We start from the raw sequence: 25,702 nt of genomic DNA, 5'->3' as shown, positions 1-25,702 counted from the left end.
TCAAAGCTCGTTTAGGCAATACAGCGTTGCAAAGTTTACATTTATTATTACTGAATTACAATATTTTCAAGTTCTTCAGTTTAAAAAAAAAAAAAAAAAACAACTTTAGTTGATTCCTTTTCTGAGGCACAGTAATAGCAACTGGTTATATTAAGACTCGGGAAATAAAAAGGGATCAAATTAATTTTTTTCTCTTTCTTTAACTGACGAACTTAAAATGTTTGCACTTTTCAATGGTGAAAAATGTACAAATTACAGCTTTGTGCTGCCAAAACGAGCAAAAACTTTCACTCGAGGTTCATTTCATCATGAACTTTCGTTTAGGACACAATTAAACAAAATCCCTGAGTTACACCCCTACCCCCTCCTGAAAAAGGGCTAATTTTTTGCAGATTTTTTTGTTGTAAGCAGGCAGCATGCCAATAGGTAGGAATTATCTCGAAACAAGGGTAAAAAATTATTGATTTCTGAGAAGGTGGGGGGGGAGTAACTCAGACAGAATAGCTTTCAATTAATTTGCCCGTGGGTGATAAATTAATCAAATAAATCAATTTTCTCAAGAATAAAAAGAAATCAACATCGATTCGATTACTCTTGAAGCACACATGCTTTTAGCATTGCACATGTTTTGATGTTTTTTCAAGAAAATTTAATTTAGAACTCAATATATATACTAAAATATAAAAAAGTTAACACATATGAGAGACAAGCACTTTTTGTCTGAAAGCAATGGTAAATTCAAATTTCCGGTTAGTGGAAAAAAATTGAAATCGACCCCTAAGTAGCACAGGCTGCAATGAATTACCATTACATGATAAAATTAATGCTATTATTTCGGGTTGTTATGGGCATCGTCTATTCACTAACTGAAGTAGCTCCTCATATTGAAATTCATTAAAATGAAATTGAAAGAAGTTGCAGTTCTTTTCCACTGGAAATTGCCGACCATTTTCTCACATGACATAAAATTTTGTGAGATCTTCAGATATTTTTTCCTCCCTATTATGTAGTTGAAATTGGTCTTTTCTGAGTTTAACCATCAACAATGGTAATCAATCTTCAAGGGATTAATTCGTATAGGTACACAATGCTCTAAGAAACCAAAAACGAACCTGGCAGGTTTGTGCATAGCATGGAAAATCGTTGGGTCACCTCGAGGGAGAAATTCAGACCTCCAAGTCCATTCCCTTCAATGGCATTGCCCTTGATTAAAAATGATCAAAAAACTTTCTTACCTGATTTTTTTTAGTGCAGCATTGAATTTTCTTCCAACCGGAGGTGTTGATGATGTTACAGCTTCCGTCATTGATAAAAGATAATTTCGAATTGGGCAAGAGAATGACACGTTTTCCATTTTCTTTCAGATTTCCCGAAGACATGATGTTCAGGGTTCTTCAAGGGATGATGATATGGTTCTTTTCTTGGTACGGAAGACTCCTTCTCCACAGAATTAGGAACATCGAGGGTAGATTTGCTACCAAGCATTAACTGGACGTATTTCTATCAGACAGAACTAAGCGCTATAGGGGGAGGAAGGGAGAGGGGGGGCTTTGGATGGAACGCGAGTTCGTTCCGTTCTATACTCGCGATGCTTTTCCACGGCGCTTAGTTCCGTTTGACAGAACGCGCTATCCGGGATTCTAAAATCCTCGAAAGAAACTCAATTTGGCGCTTAGTTCCGTTTAACAGAAATACTTCCAACTGGCACCGTAGGAGCTTGGAGAACAGTGTACTTGAAGATTAGTTCCATGGGTGGCGTACAAGTCTGAGCACAGTTGTTGCTAAGTGGCGCCTGCCACATGCCTGGCTGAGCTCGTCAGGAAACATGACCACAGGTCTGGTCCGACCTAGGTGGCGATAAAATTGTAAAAAAAAGAGATTTCTGAATGTTGAGAGGAGGGATTTCGGATTGAGCGCGGACAGAGCTCCTCTCGTGCGAGATGAATGTTCGGGATGCGACCCGAGCCCGAGGTGTTGTGGGTGTGGATGTCCGCGCGACCGAGATCTCCTCTCATTCGTGGAGTTTGAGGTGCTCCTTGAGGTCGCGTTTCCGCTTGAACTTGGCCGGGCAGGCGGTGCAGTTCCAGGGTCGGTTGGCGGGCCTGAAGTGGGCGTGCATGTGCGTCTTGAGATGTCGCCGCTGCCGGAACTTCTCGGAGCAGAGCGGGCACTGGGACGGGCGCTCGACGATGTGCGAGCGCTTGTGGAGCGCCAGGTGGTTCGGCCTCCCAAAAGCTGCTGGGCACATGTTGCAGACGTATCGCTTCACTTCGTGCTCCTCCCGAACGTGCTTGTTCAGCTCGCACTGCGCTGCGAACTTGGCCGGACATTCCGAGCATCCCACCTCCGCCCTCACCATGTGTACCTGTCACAGCAAACAAATCAGATATCAATACTGGTTCTCACCATGTGTACCTGTCACAGCAAACAAATCAGATATCAATACAAATAAAAGTTCTCACCATGTATACCTGTCACAGCAAACAAAACAGATATCACTTCAAGTTCTCACCACGTGTACCTGTACCTGTCACAGCATAAACAAAACAGATATCATTACATTCCGAATTTCTGTGGATTCCCGGACGTTTTTCCTGATTTGTCTGACACAAAAAAATTTCCCCCGACATTTCCCGGTCGCTGGACGACCTGTTAAATACAGTTGGACGTATTCCTGCCGAACGGAACCAGGGAGATGCGGAAAAGAAGGGGTGCGCTCGTCAGCTGAGGGCCATAAGAATGGTTAGGAATTACAAAGCGCCGATGACGTCAGCTGCTACGAAGCCGCCGCTGCGGTTCCGCACGGAAGCCATTAACTCATGAGAACTATATCCACTTTCACACTGTTTCTTATGCAGCTTGCACGAGCACACTCCATCTTTCTACTTACACACAGCTCCTTTTAGCATAAATACGCCCATTTGTCAATGTGTTTTCCTTGTTTATTTACCTTGACATCCTTGGCGTCCCGGATCTGCGTCATACAGCGCTCGCAGAAGGACTCCTTGGCATGGAGCGTCTCGATGTGGTCGTTGAGCATCTCGCGGAACTTGAAGTTTTTCGGGCAGAAGGGACATCCCAACGGTTTCTCCCCGGTGTGGATGAAAAAGTGGGCTTCCAGCGACGCCTCCGACTTGAATATCAGCCCGCAGCGGGGGCAGGAGATCCCTGGTTCCTTCGCCTTTCTGGATTTCTTCCCCTTCGGCGCCTTCTGGTCCTTCTCGATCCTTTTTTTCGGTGCTTCCACCGGCTCCGCGCTCACCTGCGGCCAACTCTCTTCCACGATGGCGATGTCACTGTCCGACCCCGAGTTCTCGGCTTCCTCTTTGATCCACACAGCCTCGGTTCCGTTTTCCGGCCCTGGCGGACAATCCTCGAACATGTAGATGTCATCGTCGTACAGGATTTCGTTTTTGATCAACGACGTGGAGCCTTCGCCTGGACCTCCGATCTCCTCTTTCACTCTCACTTCCGTTTCCATGGTCACTGTGATACGTTGATGAGTTCTTCCGATTGGATGTGAACGGTATCCACCTGGAGAAACAAAAATACACAATTAATCTTCCCAAATCTTCTAGAAGTTGACTGATAAGGCAAAAAAAAAATCGATAAAATTCTTACTTATACTTCCTCAGCGGTTTATGTCTTGGAGAACTCAATCTATGGGTGGAAATTAACAACGTGGCAATTGAGCTAAATTTTTCAATGAGGAACTACTATTTCTAGCTTATCCAAAGAAAAAAAAAAAAAAAAAAAAAAAAAAAAAAAAAAAAAAAAAAACTTATCTGCTTAGGGGAAATAAGGGCGTATAGGTTGCTCGTGAAATGAGTCAGAAATTGCAGTTCCTAATTGCAAAATGTAGTCCAAGTGAACAAGCGGTTTTTCTTAAAGAATCGTCCCACATTTTGTATATGGCAAAATACATATGAAACAAGATTTTGCAACTGATCACTACTTGTCCCGTTGGTTATTACTAATGGTTATTTTTTTCCGTGCGTAGCGCGAGTCTCCCGAAAAATAACCCAAACAGTCAACAGAGGATAGCTCTGTTTTCTTGAAGGATGCCTGTCATTCTTGATACGTTGGAGCGCCTTGAATTTCTTTTAACGACGACGTGGCACTCCGCGTCCGCGGTCTTTTACGGGCAACCGCGTTACATGCGCACAGGCGCCTACAAACCTAACAGGGATACTTCACGCATTGCGCAATGCGTGAAGTATCCCTGTTAGGTTTGTAGGCGTCAGCGCGTTTCGTGCTGGCAGCGCGCCGCTGAGTGACCCACTGGGTGTGATTTTCTGATGCCGCAATCTCACGCTGAATTTAGCAGCTGAATGTGGCAGTCAACAGTCATCGCCAAACGGCTGAAATTTCGCAAATTCGAGTTATTTTCAACCAGATGTGTATCAAATCTACTCGAATAGTTCAGACAAATCCAACATTAGTCCGATGGTTGCTGAGAATTGTTGCTGAATTTTGCGCGTGACGCGCAAAATTCAGGTATCGGGCCCATGACTTCCACATTCAAGCCACATTCGGCGTGTCATTGCGGCATGATCAGAAAATCTCCCGAACCCGGTGAATCGCGCGGGGAGCCTCGGGACCACGCGCAATTGGACTGCATTTTGCAATTAGGAACTATGAATTCTGGCTCTTCTGGAAAAACACGTATGTGCATTGAGAAACTAATGGCACATACGTTCACGGAAAAAAAAAAATTGCTGATTAAACAATTCATTGCTAAAAACAGTGAGTGCAATGTTTCAACGCAGATTTTACAACAAAAAAATGCTGCTTTATGCTGCTTTATGCTTTTTATGCTATTGTAAACTAATTTAACCACGGGGGTGGTTAAAGTAGCATTTTTTTGTTGTAAAATCTGCGTTGAAACATTGCACTCACTGTTTTTAGCAATGAATTGTTGAATGAGCAATTCTTTTTTTTTCCGTGTTGTTTTAAAACCGGGATAGAATTTATAGTTCCAAATTGCAAAATGTAGTCCAATTGATCCAGTACCTAGGATCTACTACTATAATTTCGACTACTATTTAGGATTCAACACTGATCTTGAGATTTTTCTTCTTATCGAAGATCGAGAAAAATCGACAGCGGTACCATGGCGTGAATGGGGCTGTTTTATGCAAACGATACAGCCGCGACTGAATACACTTTTATAGGATAAATTTGCTCGAAAAATTCGCCTTTTGAGCTCATCAAAAAATTCCGAAATCCTCTCCTTAGCACGCAACCTGCGAAGTTTGTAACCAGCTTTTTCAAGTTTCCCACGTTTCCGGGCGGTTTTTCTCAGTCTCCGCGCCGACGAGGTTTGCACAGGCAGAAGAGTGAGAAGGAACTATCTAAATTAATCAAATGATTGACTAACTTTTTCTTTTGTATGATTTAATTTATATTAAAGCGTTTGTTTCCTTTTTCTTTCTCTATTTTTCAAAAACGAGAGCTTTGAATCAATTGAACTCTTCCACAAGGAGAGTTTATAATATATGTAGTTTGTTAAATGTCTTTGGATGGTTTGCAAGATTGTTAGTTTATTTATGATAGGTCGCTCTTCGGGCAGACCTGACTGTCAGCCACCAAGGTTGCCACCAGGAAGGACTGTCCGCATAGCCGTCCAGAGAGAACTTTCGATTTTGACCCTCAAAAGTTAGTCCATGTCGATGTTAGTCGATTTTTCTCGGTTTTCGAGGAAGGAAAACATTTTTGAGAAAAGAGTCGAATCTTACGTAGTTTGAGGCGTAGAGTCGATTGCGCCTGGTCCCGAGACTTGCGGAAGCTTCCTGAGCGCCTGAGCCGAGAAATGAATTGGTCCAGACGCCTGGTAGCTAAAAATGAGGCTACCTGGAATTTCGGGTACACAGTGATTTTTTTGGCTTACTTTTTGTGTTTTGGGTCGCTGAATCCGAATCTGAAGTTTCATACCGCGTATCTGGTAAGCATTTTCCGCCATTTTTTAAAAATGGTCTAAAATAGCCTTTTTTGTGGTTTTTTTAATGTAGCGGCTACGCATGAGAAAAAGTTCCGGATTTAGTTAATATTTTGAGTGGCTGACATAATGTGGAAGAAAATGGTGTGTACATATGCTAGGTTTGCTTCAAAATTGAGGAAGATACATTATTGTGAACATCGCACCCATGCAAGTTTTCGCGGCGCACCCATCAACGCGCGATGCGGCTCACCGCCGCGCCGTCAGCCAAGTTCCAAAGCGTTCCAAAGTTCCGAGATCCGAGGTTCCTCAATTTTTGAGGAAACCTAGCATATTCATAAACCATTTTCTTCCAAATTATGTCAGCTATTCAAAACATTAACTTTATCCGGGACTTTTTCTCATGTGTAGCCGCTGTATATAAAAAAAAAAAAAAAACCCAAAAAAGGCCTTTATAGGGCATTTTTTCAAAATGACGGAAAACGCTAACCAGATACCTACGCGGTAGAAAACTTCAGATTCGGATTCAGCGACCCAAAAAACACAAAGTAAGCCAAAAAAAACCGCCGTGTACCCAAAATTCTAGGTAGACTTACCAGGCGCCTGGACTAAGTGTTTTTGACCGTTTATGACCGTGTCGCAGTCGCACGCATCCCATCCCTTGTAACATTTTGCTTCTTAATCATGCGTCTTGGAGGCTACTGAAAGGTTCAAGAAGCTCCGAAGAAGACGATTTTTCTGTACATGGTGACTGGTTTAAGCATTGTTGAGTTTTCCTTCGCCGTTCGATCCATTGTTCTTATCTACGGGCGATAACTATCAGTGGCGTGGCCTGAATTGCGATGTATCGATTGTTATGCCATTTAAACCTATGGTATAGAATCGATTATTATGGTGTTCGCTGCGGACACCCTGTTTATCGATCCTTCTCCATAGGTTTAAATGGCATAAAAATCGATATATCGCAAAGCACGCCACGCCACTGATAACTACCCGTGACGGCCGCGAGACCCGGGTTCGAGAGAGGTCTTTCCGTTTGAATGAGGGTCGTCACTGATAATCGGACGCTTCTTGAAGAATGCTTGTGCTCTTCTTGCTCTGGAAGTTTCGCATGCTGCATAACCGCCAGGCAATTTGACGCGGAATCTATCGTTGTAGTTCGAATTTGAGTGATTCTCCACACAATTAATTCCTTTTTCAATCCCCGAGAGTGCGCCACATGCGTGCATCTCCCAGTACTACTATCTTTGCACCACTTATCATTTGAATCAGTGAGAACGAAAACACACCAACTCGGTATCTCTAAGATCCTCAATTTTCACGAAGGACAGTCAATTTTCATAAAGGTCATTGAAGTTAGCAAATCTGTTCGAACTTGGACCTTTAAAGTGTCCTTAAGTACTTGTCTTTCGGCACCAAAAATGTTCCTTTTGAGCTTGCTTCTTCACCTACTGTGCAGTTTTGTGTGTGTCCTCATTATTTTCATTTTTACGAGTAGGCGTGTTTTCGTTCTCACTGATTCATTTATATTCCGAACATTTTGACACCTCAAATCTTTAGCTAATTTAAGGAGACTTCAAACAGAAGTGCCAGCAGCGACTGATATCAAATTAATTATCCTTTTAGTCTATTAGATTAATTCAATTCAATTCGTTCGACCGTTCGGATGAATCAATATCGCAATCAAGATCAGTCGTCACCTTCCGGCCAAAACATCACAAGCGCCATGCGAAGTTAAAACATTTCCGCCGTCATTTTATTTTTTTAAAGAGAAATTGTTGGTTAAATCTATTTCAAAATTTCACTGAATTTAATCGGCATCACAAAGAATATTCAGTGACATTTTCGGACAGCTTCCCTGAACAATTGATCTGTAAAGAAATAAAATGCCGGCGGAAATATTTAAATATACTAAAACAGGGCAAAAAGTGAAAATAATGACGCGTATTCTTAGGTTCGCGGCAATTTCAGCGTTGCGACAGCCAGGGAAGGGAACGCGGCTGCGTGGTCTTCGCAGTTTGACGCGCCTTCAATCCGGCTGGCTGCAACATGCCTACATCCGTGGTCGAATAGTTGTATCATTGCGCCTGCCGTGGATGAACCGAAATACCGACGGCTGCGTGCGAATAAACGCGTATTTATCTCCGATTCTAACGTTGCACACATCTACTGATGTTTTATTTTTAATCGATGTGATTTAAGGAGCTTCCTGTAGTTTTCTGAGGGTTTTCGGGAAATTTTTTCTGAAATGATTTAAAAATAAAAATCACAGAAAGTTTCGACGCGTTACTCTCGTTTTTCCATTTTCTTCAATCAAAAAACGAATCAAATACGATGAAATTTTTTGAATCGTTATAGTTGAAATACATGTTTCAATTTAAACATAGTAAAACAAGGCAAAAAGTGAAAATAATGACGCGTATTCTTAGTTTCGCGGCGATTTCAGCGTTGCGACAGCCAGGGAAGGGATCGCGGCTGCGTGATCTTCGCAGTTTGACGCGCCTGCAATCCGGCCGGCTGCAACATGCCTACATCCGTGGTCGAATAGTTGTATCATTGCGCCTGCCGTGGATGAACCGAAATACCGACGGCTGCGCGCGAATAGAAGGGTATTTATCTCCGATTCTAACGTTGCACAAATCTACTGATGTTTTATTTTTAATCGATGTGTCTTAAGGAGCTTCCTGTAGTTTTCTGAAGGTTTTCGGGAAATTTTTTCAGAAATGATTTAAAAATAAAAATCATCGAAAGTTTTGACGCGTTACTCTCGTTTTTCCATTTTCTTCAATCAAAAAACGAATCAAATACGATGAAATTTTTTGAATCGTTATAGTTGAAATACATGTTTCAATTTAAACATAGTAGAACAAGGCAAAAAGTGAAAATAATGACGCGTATTCTTAGTTTCGCGGCGATTTCAGCGTTGCGACAGCCAGGGAAGGAAACGAGGCTGCGTGATCTTCGCAGTTTGACGCGCCTTCAATCCGGGCTGGCTGCAACATGCCTACATCCGTGGTCGAATAGTTGTGTCATTGCGCCTGCCGTGGATGAACCGAAATACCGACGGCTGCGCGCGAATAGAAGGGTATTTATCTCCGATTCTAACGTTGCACACATCTACTGTTGTTTTATTTTTAATCGATGTGTTTTAAGGAGCTTCCTGTAGTTTTCTGAAGGTTTTCCGGAAATTTTCTGAAATGATTTAAAAATAAAAATCATAGAAAGTTTCGACGCGTTACTCTCGTTTTTCCTTTTTATTCAATCAAAAAACGAATCAAATACGATGAAATTGTTTGAATCGTTATAGTTGAAATACATGTTTCAATTTAAACGTGGCATGCCGCTTGTGAAACATTGGCCGGAAGGTGACGAATTGTTGGGGGTTTTCCATCGTGGAAATGTGATTTTTGGAGGATCTGTTGAGGCAACCTTGCTCACGCGGGTGTCGCAAGCAGTGGCGTGGCGTGCTTTGCGATGTATCGATTGATCTGCCATTTAAACCCGCGGAAAAAGATCGATAAACAGGGTGTTCGCAACGAACACCTTGATAATCGATTCTTCACCATAGCTACAAATGGGGAGATATCGATAGTCAATCATTCACGCCTCACCACTGTCGCGTGGGATTTCCGCATTGGGCTGAGACGGCAGCGAGTCTACCTCCCAGGCCGCGCAGTTTGCATCATCGTCTTTTCTCCATTTAAACCTATGAAAATGTATCGATTCTCGGAGGGCCAAGTGCTCCGACAAGAATCGATTATTCAACACAGGTTCAAACGGAGGAAAGCCGGTGTTGCCTAGAGTACCTTTATAAACAGAGTATGGCCATTTCTGTTCCGGTTTTTCATTGGTCGCGTGAAAATAGGCTGACACGATGTTCTTACGGTCGTAAATAAACAAACAAGATGGCTGTTATCAGCAAGGAAGTTTGAGGTTATGCACATCTTACATCCTCCTGTGATAAAGGTAAAGGCGATTTAACAATGTTTTCATGTGTTTTTCGTGTATTATTCGTAGATATGCTAGTTTAAATTGTTACAGCCGTATAATTGAAATTTTTGTCAAATTTAGCTTCTCATCGATGTTATACGGTGAGCCGCCATCTTGTTTGTTTATTTACGACCGTAAGAGCATCATGAAGCCTAAAAACTCGTTGACCAATCAAAAGGCGGAACAGTTTTCCTGTAGTAAAAAGATACGAATGGCCATACTCTGTCTAAAGTACCTGTATAGGGAGAGTACCGACAGATCTGAAACTCCGAAAGTCCATCAGGCCTTCACCGATGCCTCCGCGAATAAAGTTAGGGCCCAAAAGGGCAGCCAACCTATGAATTTCAATTATCCAGAGCGATTTACTGATACTATTGTTACGAACCGTCCTTTATTAAGCACGTGTTTGACTCAGTTTTTGCATAAATTTACTCAATTTCGCGGAGGAACGCTCATTTCTGTACATTCTTGGCCATCTTGGTTAGAATTGGAATCTGCAGACTGGCAGTGAAATTATGTGCGTTAGAAGTTGGTTAGAAGGGTGGCTGCACTTTTGGGCCCTAAGCCCTCCATGAGCCGATCTGTCGGTACTCTCCCTATACAGGTACTCTAACTCTGTCTAGAAAGGTACGCTAGTGTTGCCAACCTATTCTCAAGCGAGTGTCGCACATGCGCCCCTTTGACCAGCCCTTCCCGCGCCTACTCCGATCGGCACACAGGTTCCGGAATGGGCAGGATAATCACTCCTACCCTATATCTATGGCCTCAGTAAGAAACCGCGTATCTCCGTTGCGGCATTATTTCAACATTTAAGCAACTATTTCAATTTTTCCAAGAGAAAACAAGCCGGCTTTAAAGATTGAAACGCACCTGTGCAGAAGATTCTGATAACAGAAAGGAAGAATCAATGAGAGAAGTTCTCAAGATATTGCGTTGACTAGTTTTCGAGGAAAAAATAAATTATGACACAGGGTTGCTCCTGAGTTTATCGAATTTCACTCACGATAGAAGACCGACGAAAAAATTTAGAAAAAAACAGAAGAAATTTCATGAAATATACCACGATTTTATTGTCCATTAAAAATAAAATTCCCGGCTAAACAATAATACACTCATCGTGCCATCAGGCTGTTCAACAACCTTCCCTTGAACCTAAGAAAAGTTCTTCAAAACTGGGAAGTGAGTGCTTTTATGATTGGGCTAAAAGCCTTGCTAGTTGGCAAGGCTTTCTACTCATTAAATGATTTTTTTAATGAGAGTTAAACGGTAATTTTCTGTGCCTTTTAATTTGTAAATTCTCCAATGCTTTCTTATGCTCTGTAATGTATGTTAATGTGTAAATTTAAGGGGGTTTTCTTTTCTTGACAAGTATTGTTACGCCACACCATAAAATAAGTAAATAAATAAATAATACACGATAAAAATTTTAGGCAGATTTTCCTTTAAACTAAACTGGAAAATTTTAATTCCTGTATCTTCGGTTTCATTTGAGATTATAGTGTTTTCAGTCCAAAAATATTAAAAAAAACTCTCTAGGATGCGGTAAAATACATTTCATACTATAAATTTTCATGAAAGAGGTTCCTTTCCGCAAAAGAGGTCTTTTTTTACTGCGCAATCTGATAACCTCGCAACGGTATCTGCCCGCGGACAGTTTTATCGCGCCAGGTGAACTGCTGTACGTACATACATCAGCCAGTACTCGACCTTATTCCCGATGAGATTCGCGGCCGCCCGCTTGTATACGGCCCCTACATCGCGTAGAGTGAATGTACACACGGCTGAGTACTCCTCTGCATTCAGCGCAATTGAAGGCGCTAGCATGGCCCCTACTACATCGCGTAGAGTGAGTGTACACAGAAGTGAGTACTATTCTGCGTTCAACGCAATTGAAGGCGCTAAAGGGCGCTTGTGTACATCGCCTGCATCGCGTCGTATGACTGTGAACGTCCACAGCCACACGGGGAAATACTTTTCAGCATTTTTCGTAATTGAAGGCGCTGATAATCAGTTGATGTGAATTTGTACTCGAGCGAGTGCTCTTTGGTGATCGACGCGATTGAAGGCGTTTATGTCATCTTCGACGATAGTATCACAACAGAAGCGCCCAACAGTCAACTCCATTGGGGGGGGGGGGGGGGGGCGATTTTCAATATCTAAAAATGTAGCTTCGGCTTGAACTTTGATGTACTGTAAACACATGCCGAGATTTTATTGATTGAAATTTGACGAAAAGTTATGAAACAAATAATGTTAGCCATGAAATTTAGCGTATGTAATTGAGTAGTTTTTAGAGAACTTTTTTCACAGTATAAAGTATCAGAGTTATTGACTTCCTCGATGGTCTGAAGCATATTATTCTTTGTGAATCACTCTAAATAAAAAGGTTTCCTTTTTTCTTGTGAAGTGTCGAGAATTTTCTTTCACGAAAGGATAAAAGTAACTGACTTTGCTGAGTTTGCCACTTCAATGATTAATGCATACTGGAACGATTTCAGCCACTAATCGCCCAATCTTGACTAAAAGGGCGCTTGGGGGGGGGGGGGGGCGGCTTAAAGCCCGTGATTTTCTTGTGAACTATGAATGCGTGATCAAGGCTTATAACAACTGAATCAATAAAACATGATAATTTTACACTGCATTATTTCAAAAATGACAGAAAAGTTCAACATGACCGTGCCGGCCAAGGGGGGGGGGGGGGGGGGGGGGGGTTTGGAGAGGCGGGAAGCATATTCCCAAACCTCGCGTGAAATGTGAAAATTCTAGCCTCTCCTCAAAATCCTTAGCGGCTGCCATTCCGTCTGAACCCGAACCCTGCCTTCGTTGGTCCGCATGGCTGGCCTCGACAACTTCGGCCATCCTTTCTCCTTTCTCCGTCTGATTGTCCGCAACCCTCAGGAATGAATGGGCTGACCTCGCGGCGCACTCTTTTTGTTTTCCGGGAAACATCGCCTTCCTCCTCAAAACGAGCCTTTCGCAGTGTTGCCAAAAGTTTAGTGCATTTTTAGATGCACCATTGACTTGTTCAAGGAAAAACTGTAATATTTCGATCCACTTGGAATTATTTTTCCAGGTCAGAGTCAAGTCTTACCCTGCCTCCTCCGAGAGTCTGTCTCTGTCTCTCAGTCGGCGTGTTGCCTGCTAATTATTCAGTGTCCAAGGGATGTTCGTGTCGAACAACGAAGATTTACTCGGGGCATTTGTCAATTTACCGATATGGACGACGGAATCGGGGAAGATGCGCTTCACAAGGTTCTCGCGGAAGTCTTCGGGGAAAGCCATTATGAAATTGCCAAAAGTTGTGTTATAGATATTAGGGAAAACTTCAATTGTGTGATAAGAACATGTTTTGAAGAAGACCCTTCGATGACTTTTTTCCAGCAGTGCGAGAGTTGGAGGAGGAAGTTTGTAGCTGCGGTACATTGTAATTTTATTTATTGGGAGCAAAAAGTAGGGAAATATTATGAATTTAGGAAGCAGTACGTCTGTCACCTTAATTCACGGAATAAAAGCGAGACTGGAAAGCGAAATTTGAAGTGTTGGGCTAGATTAGAGTTTAAAAAATTGCGGATTCCACAGAGTGATTCAACACGATGGCGTGATCTTAAGAGAGGAGGTTTCTTGTCGAAGGGATTGGACACTGAAATAAAGGTAAGCACTCGCTGAGAAACGAACAAACAATGCCATTTTAGGCATTGAAGAACAAAATGGATATGACATTTCCTTAATAACAAATTCAATGACACGTGATCAGAGTCTTCGACTGGAATTCTCAAACCGCAAGAAATTTCCCTTTTATGTAAAGAAAACAATTTCTAGGTAGAGAATTTCTTTTGGTTGTTGGAAAAATTTAAATGTTTTTTTTTTTTTTTTTTTTTTTTTTGTTTCAACTCAAACAGAACGAAACCCCTTTGGAGGGGTATCGGAATAAGGACCGTTTTTGGACCCACCCTGCAATTCCTCAACTTGACGAGTTTTTGCCCATTAAAGGTCCTTATTTTATGAAGTGCATCATGCTGTCGTGCTTAGGAAGAACGCCGCATGAGCCTTCAGGCGTTGCCAAATTCCCCCTGGCAAATCACTAATTTTCAGGAAAATTTTTGAATATTTATACCTGCCAATTTCTCAGATAATTTTGTTTGTAATTTGGACTACATTTTGCAATTTGGAACTATAAACTCTGTCCCGGTTTAAAAACAACGTATGCGTCATTAGTTTCCCTATGCACATAAGTGTTTTTTCAGATGAGCCAGAATTTATAGTTCCAAATTGCAAAATGCAGTCCATTTGATCTAAAGCGTCTGAAAATTTCAAGGAAAAATATTCAAAATTTTTCCTCAGAAATAAACATTTTATCGAAGTAAATCTGGCAACTCTCGAATGTTCATACGGCGCTCTTCCTTAGCACGGCAGCATGATCTGGTCAGTTTGGATCTCTTTCTAGGTTAATACTGACCTTAATATGGTCTGAAGGCCGACTATAGGAAAAATGCGGGATTTTTGGCATTAGACGTGCTGCTGGTGGTAAGTCAAAATGTTCAAAAGTAACTGTCCAAAGTAAAAAAAAAATATCGAATATAAAAACCAAGTATGCGGAATGTCCAATAGCGGTAACATGGACGAAATAAAAAACGCCCAAAATTCCGGTAACTATCAGTAATTTTAATATTGCTATTTACCTGTTCGAAGAAATTCTTCAAACTTCCTCATCACTTTGCTCGTTGCTAACTCGCAAATAGTGAGTTATTCCCCCTAAGATCTCGTGGAATGTACAGTCTTCATCTTTAAATTCTTGATACCGCTAGACGCGCATAAGGATTCTGTCTCGATTCGTTCTCCGTGTCTCTTGGATCATTTTGCATGGATTCTATGAATTTCCAATTATTAATGTGATTCGACGGTTGCTATTTTTTCCGTCAGAGCAACGTGCGATACCTACATCGCATCAATTCGTTCTATGATGGACCACTAGACAAGGTACGAATTTCAGCATTCTGATACATGTTTCTGAGCCAAAATTTCACGTAAAACACGACGTGCACAACGAAAATTACCGAAATAAATTATTTACGAAGATATTCAATGATTCTTGATGCGTAGATTCAAACAACCCACTCATGAAAACTCAATCCTCTCCGTGGTTCACATCGCGCGCTAAACGTTATCATGACAGTCTCTGCGATATAAAAATCTGGCAACCTCAATCTTGACGTTTTGGCTCAGCTGTGGCAAATTACTGATAGTTTGAACAACACATGGTGGGAAATGAACATTGCTCGATTGAGAAGCTTCCTGAAACCGTTTTAGTGCGCGATTTGACTCACGTAGAGCTTTGAGTTTCTTGTGAGCGGGCAGTTCAAATTCCTCGTAACCAATATGAAATAAAAACGTTAATATCTTCGTTAGGAGTTAGTTTCAGTAATTTCCTTTGTGTGAATCGTGTTCTACGTGAAGTTCTGGTTAAGATACATGTATCAGATCGCTTAAATTCGTACCTTGACTAGTGGTCCATTTCAGCTACTTGTCATTTTTTTCGAATTTTGAGATCGCACCTCTGTTGTCATGATACTAAAGAATTCATGTATCAAATTTAACAACGTAATAAAGGCAAGGTTCTTTTAGAGGAAAAATATCGCATTCGATACTGATATCGAAACTGCACTCGGATGCGATATTTTTCCTCCGAAAAAACCCTGCCGTTAATACGTTGAATTTCGTTGTCAGATTTGGTACAAGAATTCTTTGACAACAGAAGTGCGATCTCAAAATTCGAAGAAAATGACAAGTAAATTATGGAACTGAATTTATGGAACGAATTGATGCGATACATCGCACGTGGCTCTGACAAAAAAATGGGAACAGTCGAATCACCTTAGTCGACGTCATGACTCTGCATTGCGAAATTTTCTGCACTAAAAAATATTTTCACTGCACATAATTGAGGCATTTTTCGGTAAAAGAGTGTATGAAACGTCCATTGCTGCTGAGATTGTGCAACGAGGCTCTCTATCCGACTGCTTTGCTATGCATTTTTCGTTGAATCTGCTCCGAGTTTTTCCTGGCGATTGTAAGGAGGTGAATTGACTGTGAATGAATTTCATTTGCCGCAAACGCTACATAAACTGCGCAATCATGGCAGCATAGCAAGTTCCATTCGCCATTTTACCGAAAAAGTCCTCAAATTCTGCACTTAAAAATATTTTCACTGCATAGAAAAGCGAAGCATAGGACAAAAATTGGAACCTTGCTTTGTCCACAAGACTCGACTGAATGAATAAATATTGGATCGATTAGTTCAAGGCTAAAACTGTTGAGAAGAAATCAGAGGAAGAAGCACAGGGGTTGGACTGAGATGATAGACTAGCTGAGCCAAGCCGGTACAGAGGAGTCTCAGACCCACACAGGGGGCTGCGGTTAGGGTCTAAACTGGATTTCACATTTCACACTGGGTTTGGACAGTACTTTTGGGACACTCTTTGTAATCGATCTCTAACTATAGTTGAGGGACTTGGAGGACAAGGAGCATTTAAGTAAGGGCAGTTTTTTAAAAATTAAAGTATTATTGATTTTAACTAAAACTAGTTGTAAAATATATTCCGTGAAAAATTCAATGCTAAATGCCTGTTTTTCATCACAAAATGAGAGTTCCAGTATTCTTTCCGCCTTACGGCTCCATAAAATTTTGAAACTTTAAACACGTATTTCTTGAAATAGTAAAATTTGCCCCTTTGCCCCTTGTCATCCAAGTCCCTTAATTTTAATGTATGTACTTTCAATAATAAAAGCAGAAGCCACATTGTGGGACATGAAGAAAGGAACTGGAGGAAAGAGGACTGTTATCATACTGTTTTTTCCAATGAATTTGTCCGACTTGTTCGAAAACTCAGCTGGCAACAAAAATATTATCGGAAAATTACTCAAATATGATTAGTATAAATCAGTGTTCGAAACTGACAGGCGCCAACGTGCCAAATGCGCCTAAGAAATCGGTCATGGTGCCTAAAAAATGAAGGCTCTGCGCCAACGTGGCCCCTAAAAATTGCCTCCCTCCCTCTCCCCGAGAAAAAATCATAATTTTTCCTGTTTAGTGATTTTTCAAAATGTCTCCCAAGTTACAGCTACTTGTTATGTAACTAAGACATCTTTCTCATCAAAACATCTGGCGTCTAACTTTTTACTAAATGCGCCATGATATACAGGCAAAAAGTCAATTTGGCCCCTAAAAATCGAGCTTGATAAGCCACATGGCTCTTGAAACTCAAAGGTAAGTTTTGAAAACTGGTATGAGTCCTCTTATTATGATCAGTACGGTAATGATCTTGTATGGTCTTTTTAAACAGATTACTTTCAAGCACACTCATCCTGTGTTTGATGCTCAGCAACTGAGATTACAGCGAGTAACTGACGATACAAGGGACGCATTTGAAGAATACTTTTCAAATGGTATGGGTGCAGCAGGTGCTAAGGCTTTCCACAAGATGCAAATACTATCGGACGTTCTCCTCCCTGCAGAAGAGCAACAGATGACACTAGCTGACGCGAGTCTTAATCCAACACACAGGCAGATAGCCAGTATTTATGAAAACTGGAGGTAAGAAAATCGCCTTATACTGCCCGTCTGTATAATTATATTAGTATCAAGTATCAGTAATAATTAAAGTCATAATACAATTTAAGTTCGGGCAGAGATGCTGTAGAGGCCCTGCTTTGTGTTTTTAGAGAATAATTTTCTTATATGTCACAAATGGAAGAATTTCTATCAGACGGACCCAAGCGCCATTGGGTGAGGACGGTAGAGGGGGGCTTGGATTGGCGGCAGAATCAGGCGTCCGGCTTATTCCATCCTATACTCACAATGCTTTTCCATGGCGCTTAGGTCTGTTTGACAGAGCGCGCTATCCGGGATTCTAAATTCCTCAAAAGGAACTCAAATTGGCGCTTAGGTCTGTTTGACAAAGCCGCTATCCGGGATTCTAAATTCCTTAAAAGGAACTCAAAGTGGCGCTTAGTTCCGTTTGATAGAAATACGTCCAAATGATTTGGCTACAATAAAGTGACTTATCAAAAATAGCGCTCAATTTTTCTACCTAAAAAATTGGTAATATTGGTATGTTTGACTCGTTGAAGTTATCGCATTGATTAGTCCTCTCTTGTAGGCGTGATCACTTTGGTAACAGAACATCTGCGGGAATCGTGGAGATTCTTCGTATAATAGGATAATATAAAATTAAAAGTGTTGGAAGCAAACCTCCTTGGATTGAAGCGTTTTCAGCATGTCAATTGAAGTGAAAGCAAAAATTTGATGCGACGTAAGAGAAAAATTCTGCACTGGCCGGGGCATGGTGTGCTGAGCTACTTATACATGGGAGGAAGGAGACCGCTTTTTATGTCAGTGGTTTTTCAGTTGGGGAGAGAGCTGCGAAAAAGGCAATTTCAAATTGCGAATCAAGAAAATTGTCGAGGAATACTTACGACTGGACGACACGCTCCGATTCTCGGAACAACAAGTTGGGGTACCGCTGACGTGCTTGCACAATCGAAGAGTTGGATTGTTCAGTAGTCCCTGATCCTCTTGGTAAAATTAATGGTTGATGGTCGTGAGAGACAGGTGTTAAGGCTTTGTTTCAAGATTAGATATGATTAGATGTAGATTTCGAAAACACACGCACTATTTTCAAAGGACTCCAAACACTTTTAGAACAATTGAAATGTTGAAGGGGCGGTTATTCTCTGTTTACATTCGGGGACTCATCTGCTGACGAAACGTTGAGCCAACGGTGAGAAAGAGTTAGGTTATGATTTCATGTTACCCTCCCTACGATAAACGATCTGAACGATTTTTATGCTCAGTGCTCAGTGTGGAAAAGGAGAAGAGACTTTTTCTCATCTTTTATCAATGAATTGAATTTTATCTTCAATCATTTCAATGTGGTGATAAGTGTAATCATTAAATCACAAATTAAAAAAGGTCACATTTCCCAGTGTGTCTCGCATTACATCAAAGAAAAGCGACAGTTTAGCGAAGGAGAAATCAACTCATTCATTTCAATAGCTCAGATCATTTAAATCATTTTATTAAGTTTTTCAAATGGCGATGTAAGTATCAGAGAATATCTCTACCAGTAATAGTAATCATCATTCAACAGACTGTCACATCGGATTCATCTTTGATATGCGGAGTATTCGAAAAAAAAAAAGAAAAAGAGTAATGACCAGGCGTCAACCATCAGTCTGTCACCTACATTTTCTGCTGCTTTGGTATCTCCTAGAAAAAAATTCCCTAATTCTCCTTACTATCATCACAAGTGTTACTAAAATCATATTGGTTCAATAACGAAAAATCATAGGAGGAGTCCTCGACCATGTTTGTTATTGTTTACATTATGTTTGCAAGCGACTTTGATGCAGATGTGTTTGCGATGCAGTCATTAAATAAGAATCAAGGATTGACTTTGCTCACGATCTGGCCATGGTAAATCCTCGATTGCTATCAGACTTGCATACAAGCGGAATGTGAACAAGTCCAAACTTAGCTGACGATGCCTCTAGTCATTTTGAAAGTCTTAGAATTCGAAAGGTGCGTTTCTTCAACAAATAATTGATCAGAAAACTTATGTAGTTGCTGATGAAATATCAGAGGATGAACTTTTTGCACCCTTGATCAAACTTATCTTTCATCCTGCTTTTGCTGCAATTCATCAGGGATTTAGGTAGGGACGGAAAAGTTTTAAAATACCCATCATTTCCTGCCATGCAGTGTTTTTACTGTGGTAAAATTTTCAATCCATCCCATAGAAATTTTCCAGTACATACCTACTTTTCCATATTGTGTGCGAAAAGGTAGAAGCAAAATAAAAGCGGTCATCACTTGTGAAAGTTGCTGTAATCGCTAATTAAGATTCGCCTCCTGTTTGTGATGATCTGCAAGTACCAAGATTTAGCGTTCTTTCCCCCTTTTTTACAATGTTTTATTCTCTTAAAATAGTCTTCAGGAGAAAAAACAATTCTGTATCTTCAATCTTGCATACTGCTTGTCATTTAATACACTCTTTTAATTTGAAGAGTTACTTGAGTATCTGAATGTATCTGCATGATATTTTTATGTTTCATAGGTCTGCTCTTAAACCACCACCTGTAGATATTGATCCCGAGATTACCAAGTCGATTGCGCATGCTTTGTCGAGTGCTCCTGATGCTATTGAACAACTGCGGCTGTTATTAGTAGACAGTATTCGGAAAGATCCTCGTTATGCAAATAAGCCGATCAATTCTTACCTTGCTACTCCCTTAATTCATGTAAGACAATTATTTCACAGATCTTCTGCAATGAGCCTGTTGCAAACTTTTGCTGTAAGAGTTGTTCCTTATAGATAATGTCTCAAAAATCACGATGAGCGCATCGGTAAACTCTGAAATGCCCTCCTAACTTCACAATCTGCATAAGAAATTTGTGTTTCTTTAAGCTTCCCGCTTTGAAAAGGATACTACAGCACAGGTGGATACATTTCGTTAGAGGAGTCGTTCCATTCAATCCCTGCTCAACTCGGCCGACGCTTCAAGTTGAGGAGAGCAAGAGGTCAATCAGGGCGGATATCTATCAATGCAAGAAAAGTGTGAATGTAAACACGCCGATTCTTATCAGGTGGTTAGAATCATTGTCCCGTCACATGTGTTCATGCGGATTGGCGTCGGCTGTGTTGAATATTGCGTGGTATCCTCGTGAGCAGGGGTTAGTTGGAATAACTCCTCTGACGAAATGTTTACCCATGCTGCGGTATCGTTTTTAAAGCAGGAAGCTCGAAAAAACGCAAATTTCTTATCCAAACTGTGAAGCAAGCAGTGCATTCCAGACCTTGCCGATGCGCTCATCGTGACACTTGCTCTGAGTACCTAACAACTCTTATTTTTGCTCTAGCAAAAGTTTGCAACAGGCCCATTAAATTATTTAGAAATTGAACAACTTTCACCGTCACTATTGGCTAATTCATAACGATTTGCCTGCATTTTGGCATTGATCAGAGAATAAAAATATCACTGAGATGCCAACCATTTTGCCTGACATTTTTGTCTGAGTGTCTTCTTCAATAATTTCAATCTTTGGGATGATACCATAATTGACTGCTAAAAATTGTCAAACCAATGAAGAGTTGACAAGTTTCAAAAACTTACAGCTCAAAAAACTTGGATTTGAAAAAATGCAGCTTGAAGTTTAGATCTGCCATAATCGCAGCTCCTGGTTTTTGGATTCAAATTTGACTTTGACTAAGTATTTCTGTCTTTAGTGTGCAAAAAACGTTTTCCTATTGGAAACCCTAATTCTAATTTTATGATCTCTTGGGAAAATTTTGCTTCTTTGCACAAAGATCCCTTTTCCACGTATGATCACATTGTACTTTGTATTTACTTCTTTTTTAACCACAAGGAAAGTACAATGAGTGTTGTAATAAAATTGTGTTTCACTGGAAGTGTTCACCCTCAAAAGTCATGCGATAACCCTAAATCCCTGTAGGCATTTATGATTGGTCGCAAAAATGTTTGATGAGCTTATTTAATGATTAATTATTAATGGTCAAATTAAGTATTAATTATTAAGTATTAAGTATTAATTATTAATGGTGGCAGGAATCAAAAATGTTTCATAGATCTTCAAGATTTTTTTTTTTAAATTCTTTCTTTTTTAACCCCCTTTCTATGTGATGAATTTTAGGGGAGCTATGTTGAAGACTCGATCCCAATAGTTAGCAAACCAAGTCAGCATGTGGATAAAGGCAAAATACTGCCCCCTAAAATCAAGACTGAAATTGAGGATATCAAGGCGGAACCACCATCTCCTCCAGCACTCTCTTTACCTGAAGAGCTTTACGTTTCGGATGGAAATGACTCGGATAGCATGGATGGCTTGACTCTAGCCCTTGGAAATGATAATAGGTGTAAAGGCTGTGGGTAAGTATTGTTTTGCTGGCTAACAGATATCCAAGGATGGTAGAGTTTATTTACAGGTTTGAATTTAATGCTGCAGCGAGAAAAGCTAAGCGATTTCCTGTCTCTCAAAGAGATGCAAACTTCAGACTGTTTTTTGCAAAATGTAAATAGAATGCAGCAAGATATTTTACCTTTTATTCTATCCAGATAGTCATCAGAAACTTAGTAATAGATTTGCACAAACACCCCGAGTTAAGAGTGATTTCTAAAAAAATTAACTCAATGTAAGAAAATGTCAAAGAAAATGGAAGTATCTCATAGAAATTTTATATCTTTTTAGCTCTCGAAAATACCGCCTTCTTGGGCACTCCTAGTTAGGCAACCAGTCTCTTCACCATTTGCATAATTCAATCAGAGTTTTTGTGAAAAATTACTCAAAGTTTGTCGACGTTTCAGTTTTTCATGAATTTCACGTCTGTTTTAATTGTGAATGGCGTTTATTTCTTTTATTTTCAGAGAAAGTAAATGGGCATCCAACAACCGTCTGATAGAATGTGTCGAATGTCACGCCTACTATCACCAAGAGTGTCATATTCCTCCTGTTTTAAAGAGTGATGTCAATGACCCAAGATTTGTCTGGTATTGCAATGGTTGTTCGCCATCGGTAAGAATCTTTTCCATTTTCTACCCTTTCTTGCTAATCCCTTCTCAAATGAGAGATTGCTGTAGAGTAAAATTGATCGAAAGGGATTTTTCTTTCGACAACCAGTAGATCTAATTCAAATAATTGGCTCTAAGCGCTGCAGCAATTTTTAAATTTGTAAATTTAAATTTTTAAAAACAAAACTTAATAAATTGATAGATCAATTTAGCAACAACTTAGATCAAGTTAGCAACAACTTCCTTGTTTATTGCCAGAACATTTTTTAAACTTATGCGAGGTTGGTTTATTTTTCTGTTTAAGAATGTAAAATGTAATCTGAGATTTTTAGAAGTTGCAATGGAGGCATGCATCTTTCAACCTAGCCATCGCATTTAATGGAGTCCAATCCAAGGATGGAGGAAATATTAGTTATATGATGGGGACCAGTCAAGGGAAATCGAGAAATGTCAGGGAAATTGATGAAAGTGCTGAGAAAAAGTTGTCAACTCACCTTTATTTGCTTCCCAGAATTGGTTTGACGTTTTGAACTACAAAGTCTTGAAAACTATCTGAACTCTGCCTTTTTAAACATTTGGCATATCTTTCACTGTCCGGGGTTTTTACCAAAATCCTCTAAATGCTGTGGTACTCCTGAATCTCAAATCAGCGTGAATCTTGATTTCTCCGCTACCACGTTTTCTCAGAAGGATCTTCTGTGTTGCTCTGTCAGTTAGAAATTTATTCAACAATAACTCTTAACAGCAATTTTATGTCCGTTACATTATTTTTTCAGAATTCCTTAACCAAGTCACATCCTGTCCCGCTGGGAATTTCATCCTCTGGTCCCAGTCTAACATCAAAAAGTTCCTCTGGAAAATCGTCTCCTCATGTGTCTTCGAGGAGTTCTCCTTTACAATCTTTCTCCAACAGTAAGTGCTCCCAGCTGTAAACTTTGGTTGAAATTTTTACCCTGGCATCAAAGCAACTGCGCAACCTTTGCACCTTGCAAAGCCTTCCTTTTCACCTTGTGGATCTGATGAAATGGAGTCGGCTAAAGGGCCCTTAAGGCGCCAACTCTTATCGTTCATTAAAACAGAAAATCTGATTTGCTGTCAAAAGTATTGTTCTTAATTACCGACGCGCAACGCTTTTCAAATTGCTCAAGAACATTGGACAATGGCAAGTACAATGTGCAAAAGAATGAAATTAAAAGAAATCATACAACAAACAAATTCTGTTCACACACATCATTTTAGCATTCAAATAATGCAGGATTAAACTCTGTGTTTCTTGTGAATCTTGTTTGTTTGGGTCTCACAGGTGTTGAATTTTAACAAAATTTCACTTATTTTATAGTCACAAAAACTTTTTCAGATTGTTGTGAATTCTTCCTCAGAATTCTAAATGATGTGCTCATATTTAACCCAAATAGCCGCTCATTTTTAAACGATGATTAACACGAATTGCTCCTCTTAAAATTTCTTTTAAGGTCCTTTTTTTAGCCCACAGTATGTCTTTCTTTTTCTCTGTTGTTATCCTTCTATTGTGGTTACTGTTTCAGAAGGATCATCCGGGAGTAAATCATCTCACTCGAGCAAATCCTCTTCAAGCAGCAGCAGTAGTGGAAGTGGTAGCAGCAGTAATAACAAACTGCCTCAACCGAAAATCAACCTTATCACAGCAGACAAGAGGCTGCAGATCATGAAGAAGAAAGCAGCAAAAAAGCAAGAGGAGACGCGCAGCAAAAGAAAAACCAAATGAAGAATTCTAGATCCGCAGCTTAGTGAAAGCATTTGCTTTGATAATTTAAAAAATTCTACAGCCCCAGAATTGTCAAATTTCAGGAAAAATTTTACCTGATGCCAATCTATGAGCGGATTGAAATGAAAATGTAGCCATTAAACAAACAGAGAAATTGTGGGAAGAATGTCAGAAGCTGATAATCCAAGTAGCAATGAGAGCAATTTTAAGCAATTTCATTGACAGTAATTTCTTGCAGCATTATTGTAACAAAAAATTATGATTAATTGCATATTGCGATGGACACGTCACCTCATCCATGCCAATTTTTGTTGCTATCATTGGTGAAAACTTTGCGATTAATTGAGCTACATTGCAATTAAGAATGAATAAGTATTGATTTTATTCATTGGGTGGAGGGTGGAGTCATTCAAATGTTGATGGTCCTATTAAAATCATGATTAAAGTGACCGTAAAATTGCAACTTCATGTCCTCGAATCACAACGTTCCTTTGCAAAAACACTACTTGAGAAGAGGTATATGTGAATAAAAACCTTTTTTTCAGTGAATTTTCTGCCTTCAGTGTCTACTGAGGATATTGTGAATAACTTTGAATGAACATTATGATATCAATGTTAGTATCGAAAAATAACTAAAATTATCCGAGTATGACATGAAAAAAAAAAAAGGAGTACCAGGATAAAATTCTTAAAACGGCCTTATCAGTAAAATAATTTACCTGTGACAGGAAAAGAAGACTGTGTTTAAAGGGTCACTAGTTTACTCATCATTACTTCAAAATCGGGTATTGAAACATTTGTGGAAATAGAAGCTGCAAGCAAGTTTAATAAGGTCATCAAATGACTGATAAATGTATCTTTTCCTGTTCAATACCAAACGGTTGAATTTTTTGCAGGCATTTATTGGAAATAAAAGTATACATGGAGGTTACTATCAGTAGGAGGTAGTAGATGGTGTCTAGCATCAGAATTTTCCCCATCATCCCGATTCTAACAAGATTTGAGGTCAATCAGGATATAATCCCGATTTTACCAGGATTTGAGTAAATTCGGCCGTCCGATCGGATTTTTTTTTCGAGCTATTTTTGTGAATTTACATTACATTAATGTTTCTTTGCAAAAAATCAGGATTTGATCAGGATTTGGAAAAATTATGAAATCAGGATTTAGCAATCAAAAATCAGGAAAAACCAGGATTTCCCAAAAGGAAAAAACTAGACACCCTGTAGTAGTTTTTTAATCAATCAACTAATATCAGATCTGCGATATATTCTGTGTTAAGGTTTGGAATTATGGATCACATTACTGGCCTGTATAACACTTGGTACGATGTATATTTTTGTAAATAAATCAACAGATTTTTTAAGTTTTTAAGTCCTGAGTTGTCATTAAATCATTCTGCAAAAGTCGTCATAAATCAAGTATATGAATAAATATATGAAACAGGA

General features: G+C 39.9%; 4 protein-coding genes across 6 annotated transcripts in view; 2 read left to right on the top strand and 2 right to left on the bottom strand.

Moving 5' to 3' along the window:
* LOC109032768 (uncharacterized) overlaps positions 1-1,377 on the bottom strand; it is a 54,801-nt gene extending 53,424 nt beyond the window's left edge. Inside the window, exon 1 of the mRNA XM_072303642.1 lies at positions 1,236-1,377. The gene's annotated coding sequence lies outside the window, so the exon portion shown is untranslated. The remainder of the gene's footprint in view (positions 1-1,235) is intronic.
* Positions 1,378-2,010: 633 nt separating this feature from the next.
* Positions 2,011-18,644, bottom strand: LOC109032774 (uncharacterized). The gene is made up of 3 exons (XM_019045064.2): positions 18,401-18,644; positions 2,951-3,534; positions 2,011-2,365 (listed from the first exon to the last, which is right to left on the bottom strand). The coding sequence occupies exons 2-3, from the start codon at positions 3,479-3,481 to the stop codon at positions 2,012-2,014; spliced, it is 885 nt and encodes a 294-aa protein (XP_018900609.1). The 5' UTR covers positions 3,482-3,534; positions 18,401-18,644; the 3' UTR covers position 2,011.
* On the top strand, positions 12,655-18,394 carry LOC109032767 (uncharacterized). Of its 2 annotated transcripts, XR_011900419.1 has the most exons (3): positions 12,655-13,579; positions 17,269-17,871; positions 17,938-18,394. XR_011900419.1 is itself a non-coding variant. In XM_019045051.2 (2 exons), the coding sequence occupies exons 1-2, from the start codon at positions 13,145-13,147 to the stop codon at positions 17,521-17,523; spliced, it is 690 nt and encodes a 229-aa protein (XP_018900596.2). In that variant the 5' UTR covers positions 12,655-13,144; the 3' UTR covers positions 17,524-18,394. The 2 variants fall into 2 exon arrangements, 1 of the variants encoding a protein (XP_018900596.2); XM_019045051.2 differs by having other exon boundaries at positions 17,269-18,394.
* Positions 18,645-18,759: 115 nt separating the features above from the next.
* On the top strand, positions 18,760-25,628 carry IntS12 (integrator complex subunit 12). Of its 2 annotated transcripts, none has more exons than XM_072303654.1 (6): positions 18,760-19,024; positions 20,041-20,224; positions 21,636-21,871; positions 22,367-22,514; positions 23,287-23,422; positions 24,058-25,628. In XM_072303654.1, exons 1-6 carry the CDS (start codon positions 19,017-19,019, stop codon positions 24,252-24,254), a joined length of 909 nt encoding a protein of 302 aa, XP_072159755.1. In that variant the 5' UTR covers positions 18,760-19,016; the 3' UTR covers positions 24,255-25,628. The 2 variants fall into 2 exon arrangements, with proteins under 2 accessions (XP_072159755.1, XP_018900611.2); XM_019045066.2 differs by having other exon boundaries at positions 18,767-19,024; positions 24,055-25,628.
* Positions 25,629-25,702: the final 74 nt, after the last annotated feature.

This window comes from Bemisia tabaci, chromosome 8 (genome assembly GCF_918797505.1).
Source record: "Bemisia tabaci chromosome 8, PGI_BMITA_v3".
NCBI lineage: Eukaryota > Metazoa > Arthropoda > Insecta > Hemiptera > Aleyrodidae > Bemisia > Bemisia tabaci.
The sequence above is the reverse complement of the archived record's forward strand: the minus strand, read 5'-3'. Positions and strand labels throughout refer to the sequence as shown.

Bases quoted from the DNA above. Each gene is read 5' to 3' on its own strand.
- LOC109032774 (XM_019045064.2), bottom strand. From the start codon at position 3,481: ATGGAAACGGAAGTGAGAGTGAAAGAGGAGATCGGAGGTCCAGGCGAA. The intron at 2,366-2,950 runs GTAAATAAACAA...TTGCTGTGACAG, and splicing joins GGGACGCCAAGGATGTCAAG to GTACACATGGTGAGGGCGGA.
- LOC109032767 (XM_019045051.2), top strand. From the start codon at position 13,145: ATGGACGACGGAATCGGGGAAGATGCGCTTCACAAGGTTCTCGCGGAA. The intron at 13,580-17,268 runs GTAAGCACTCGC...CTTTTTAAACAG, and splicing joins GATTGGACACTGAAATAAAG to ATTACTTTCAAGCACACTCA.
- IntS12 (XM_019045066.2), top strand. The intron at 20,225-21,635 runs GTAAGACAATTA...GATGAATTTTAG, and splicing joins TTGCTACTCCCTTAATTCAT to GGGAGCTATGTTGAAGACTC. The intron at 23,423-24,054 runs GTAAGTGCTCCC...TTACTGTTTCAG, and splicing joins TTTACAATCTTTCTCCAACA to AAGGATCATCCGGGAGTAAA.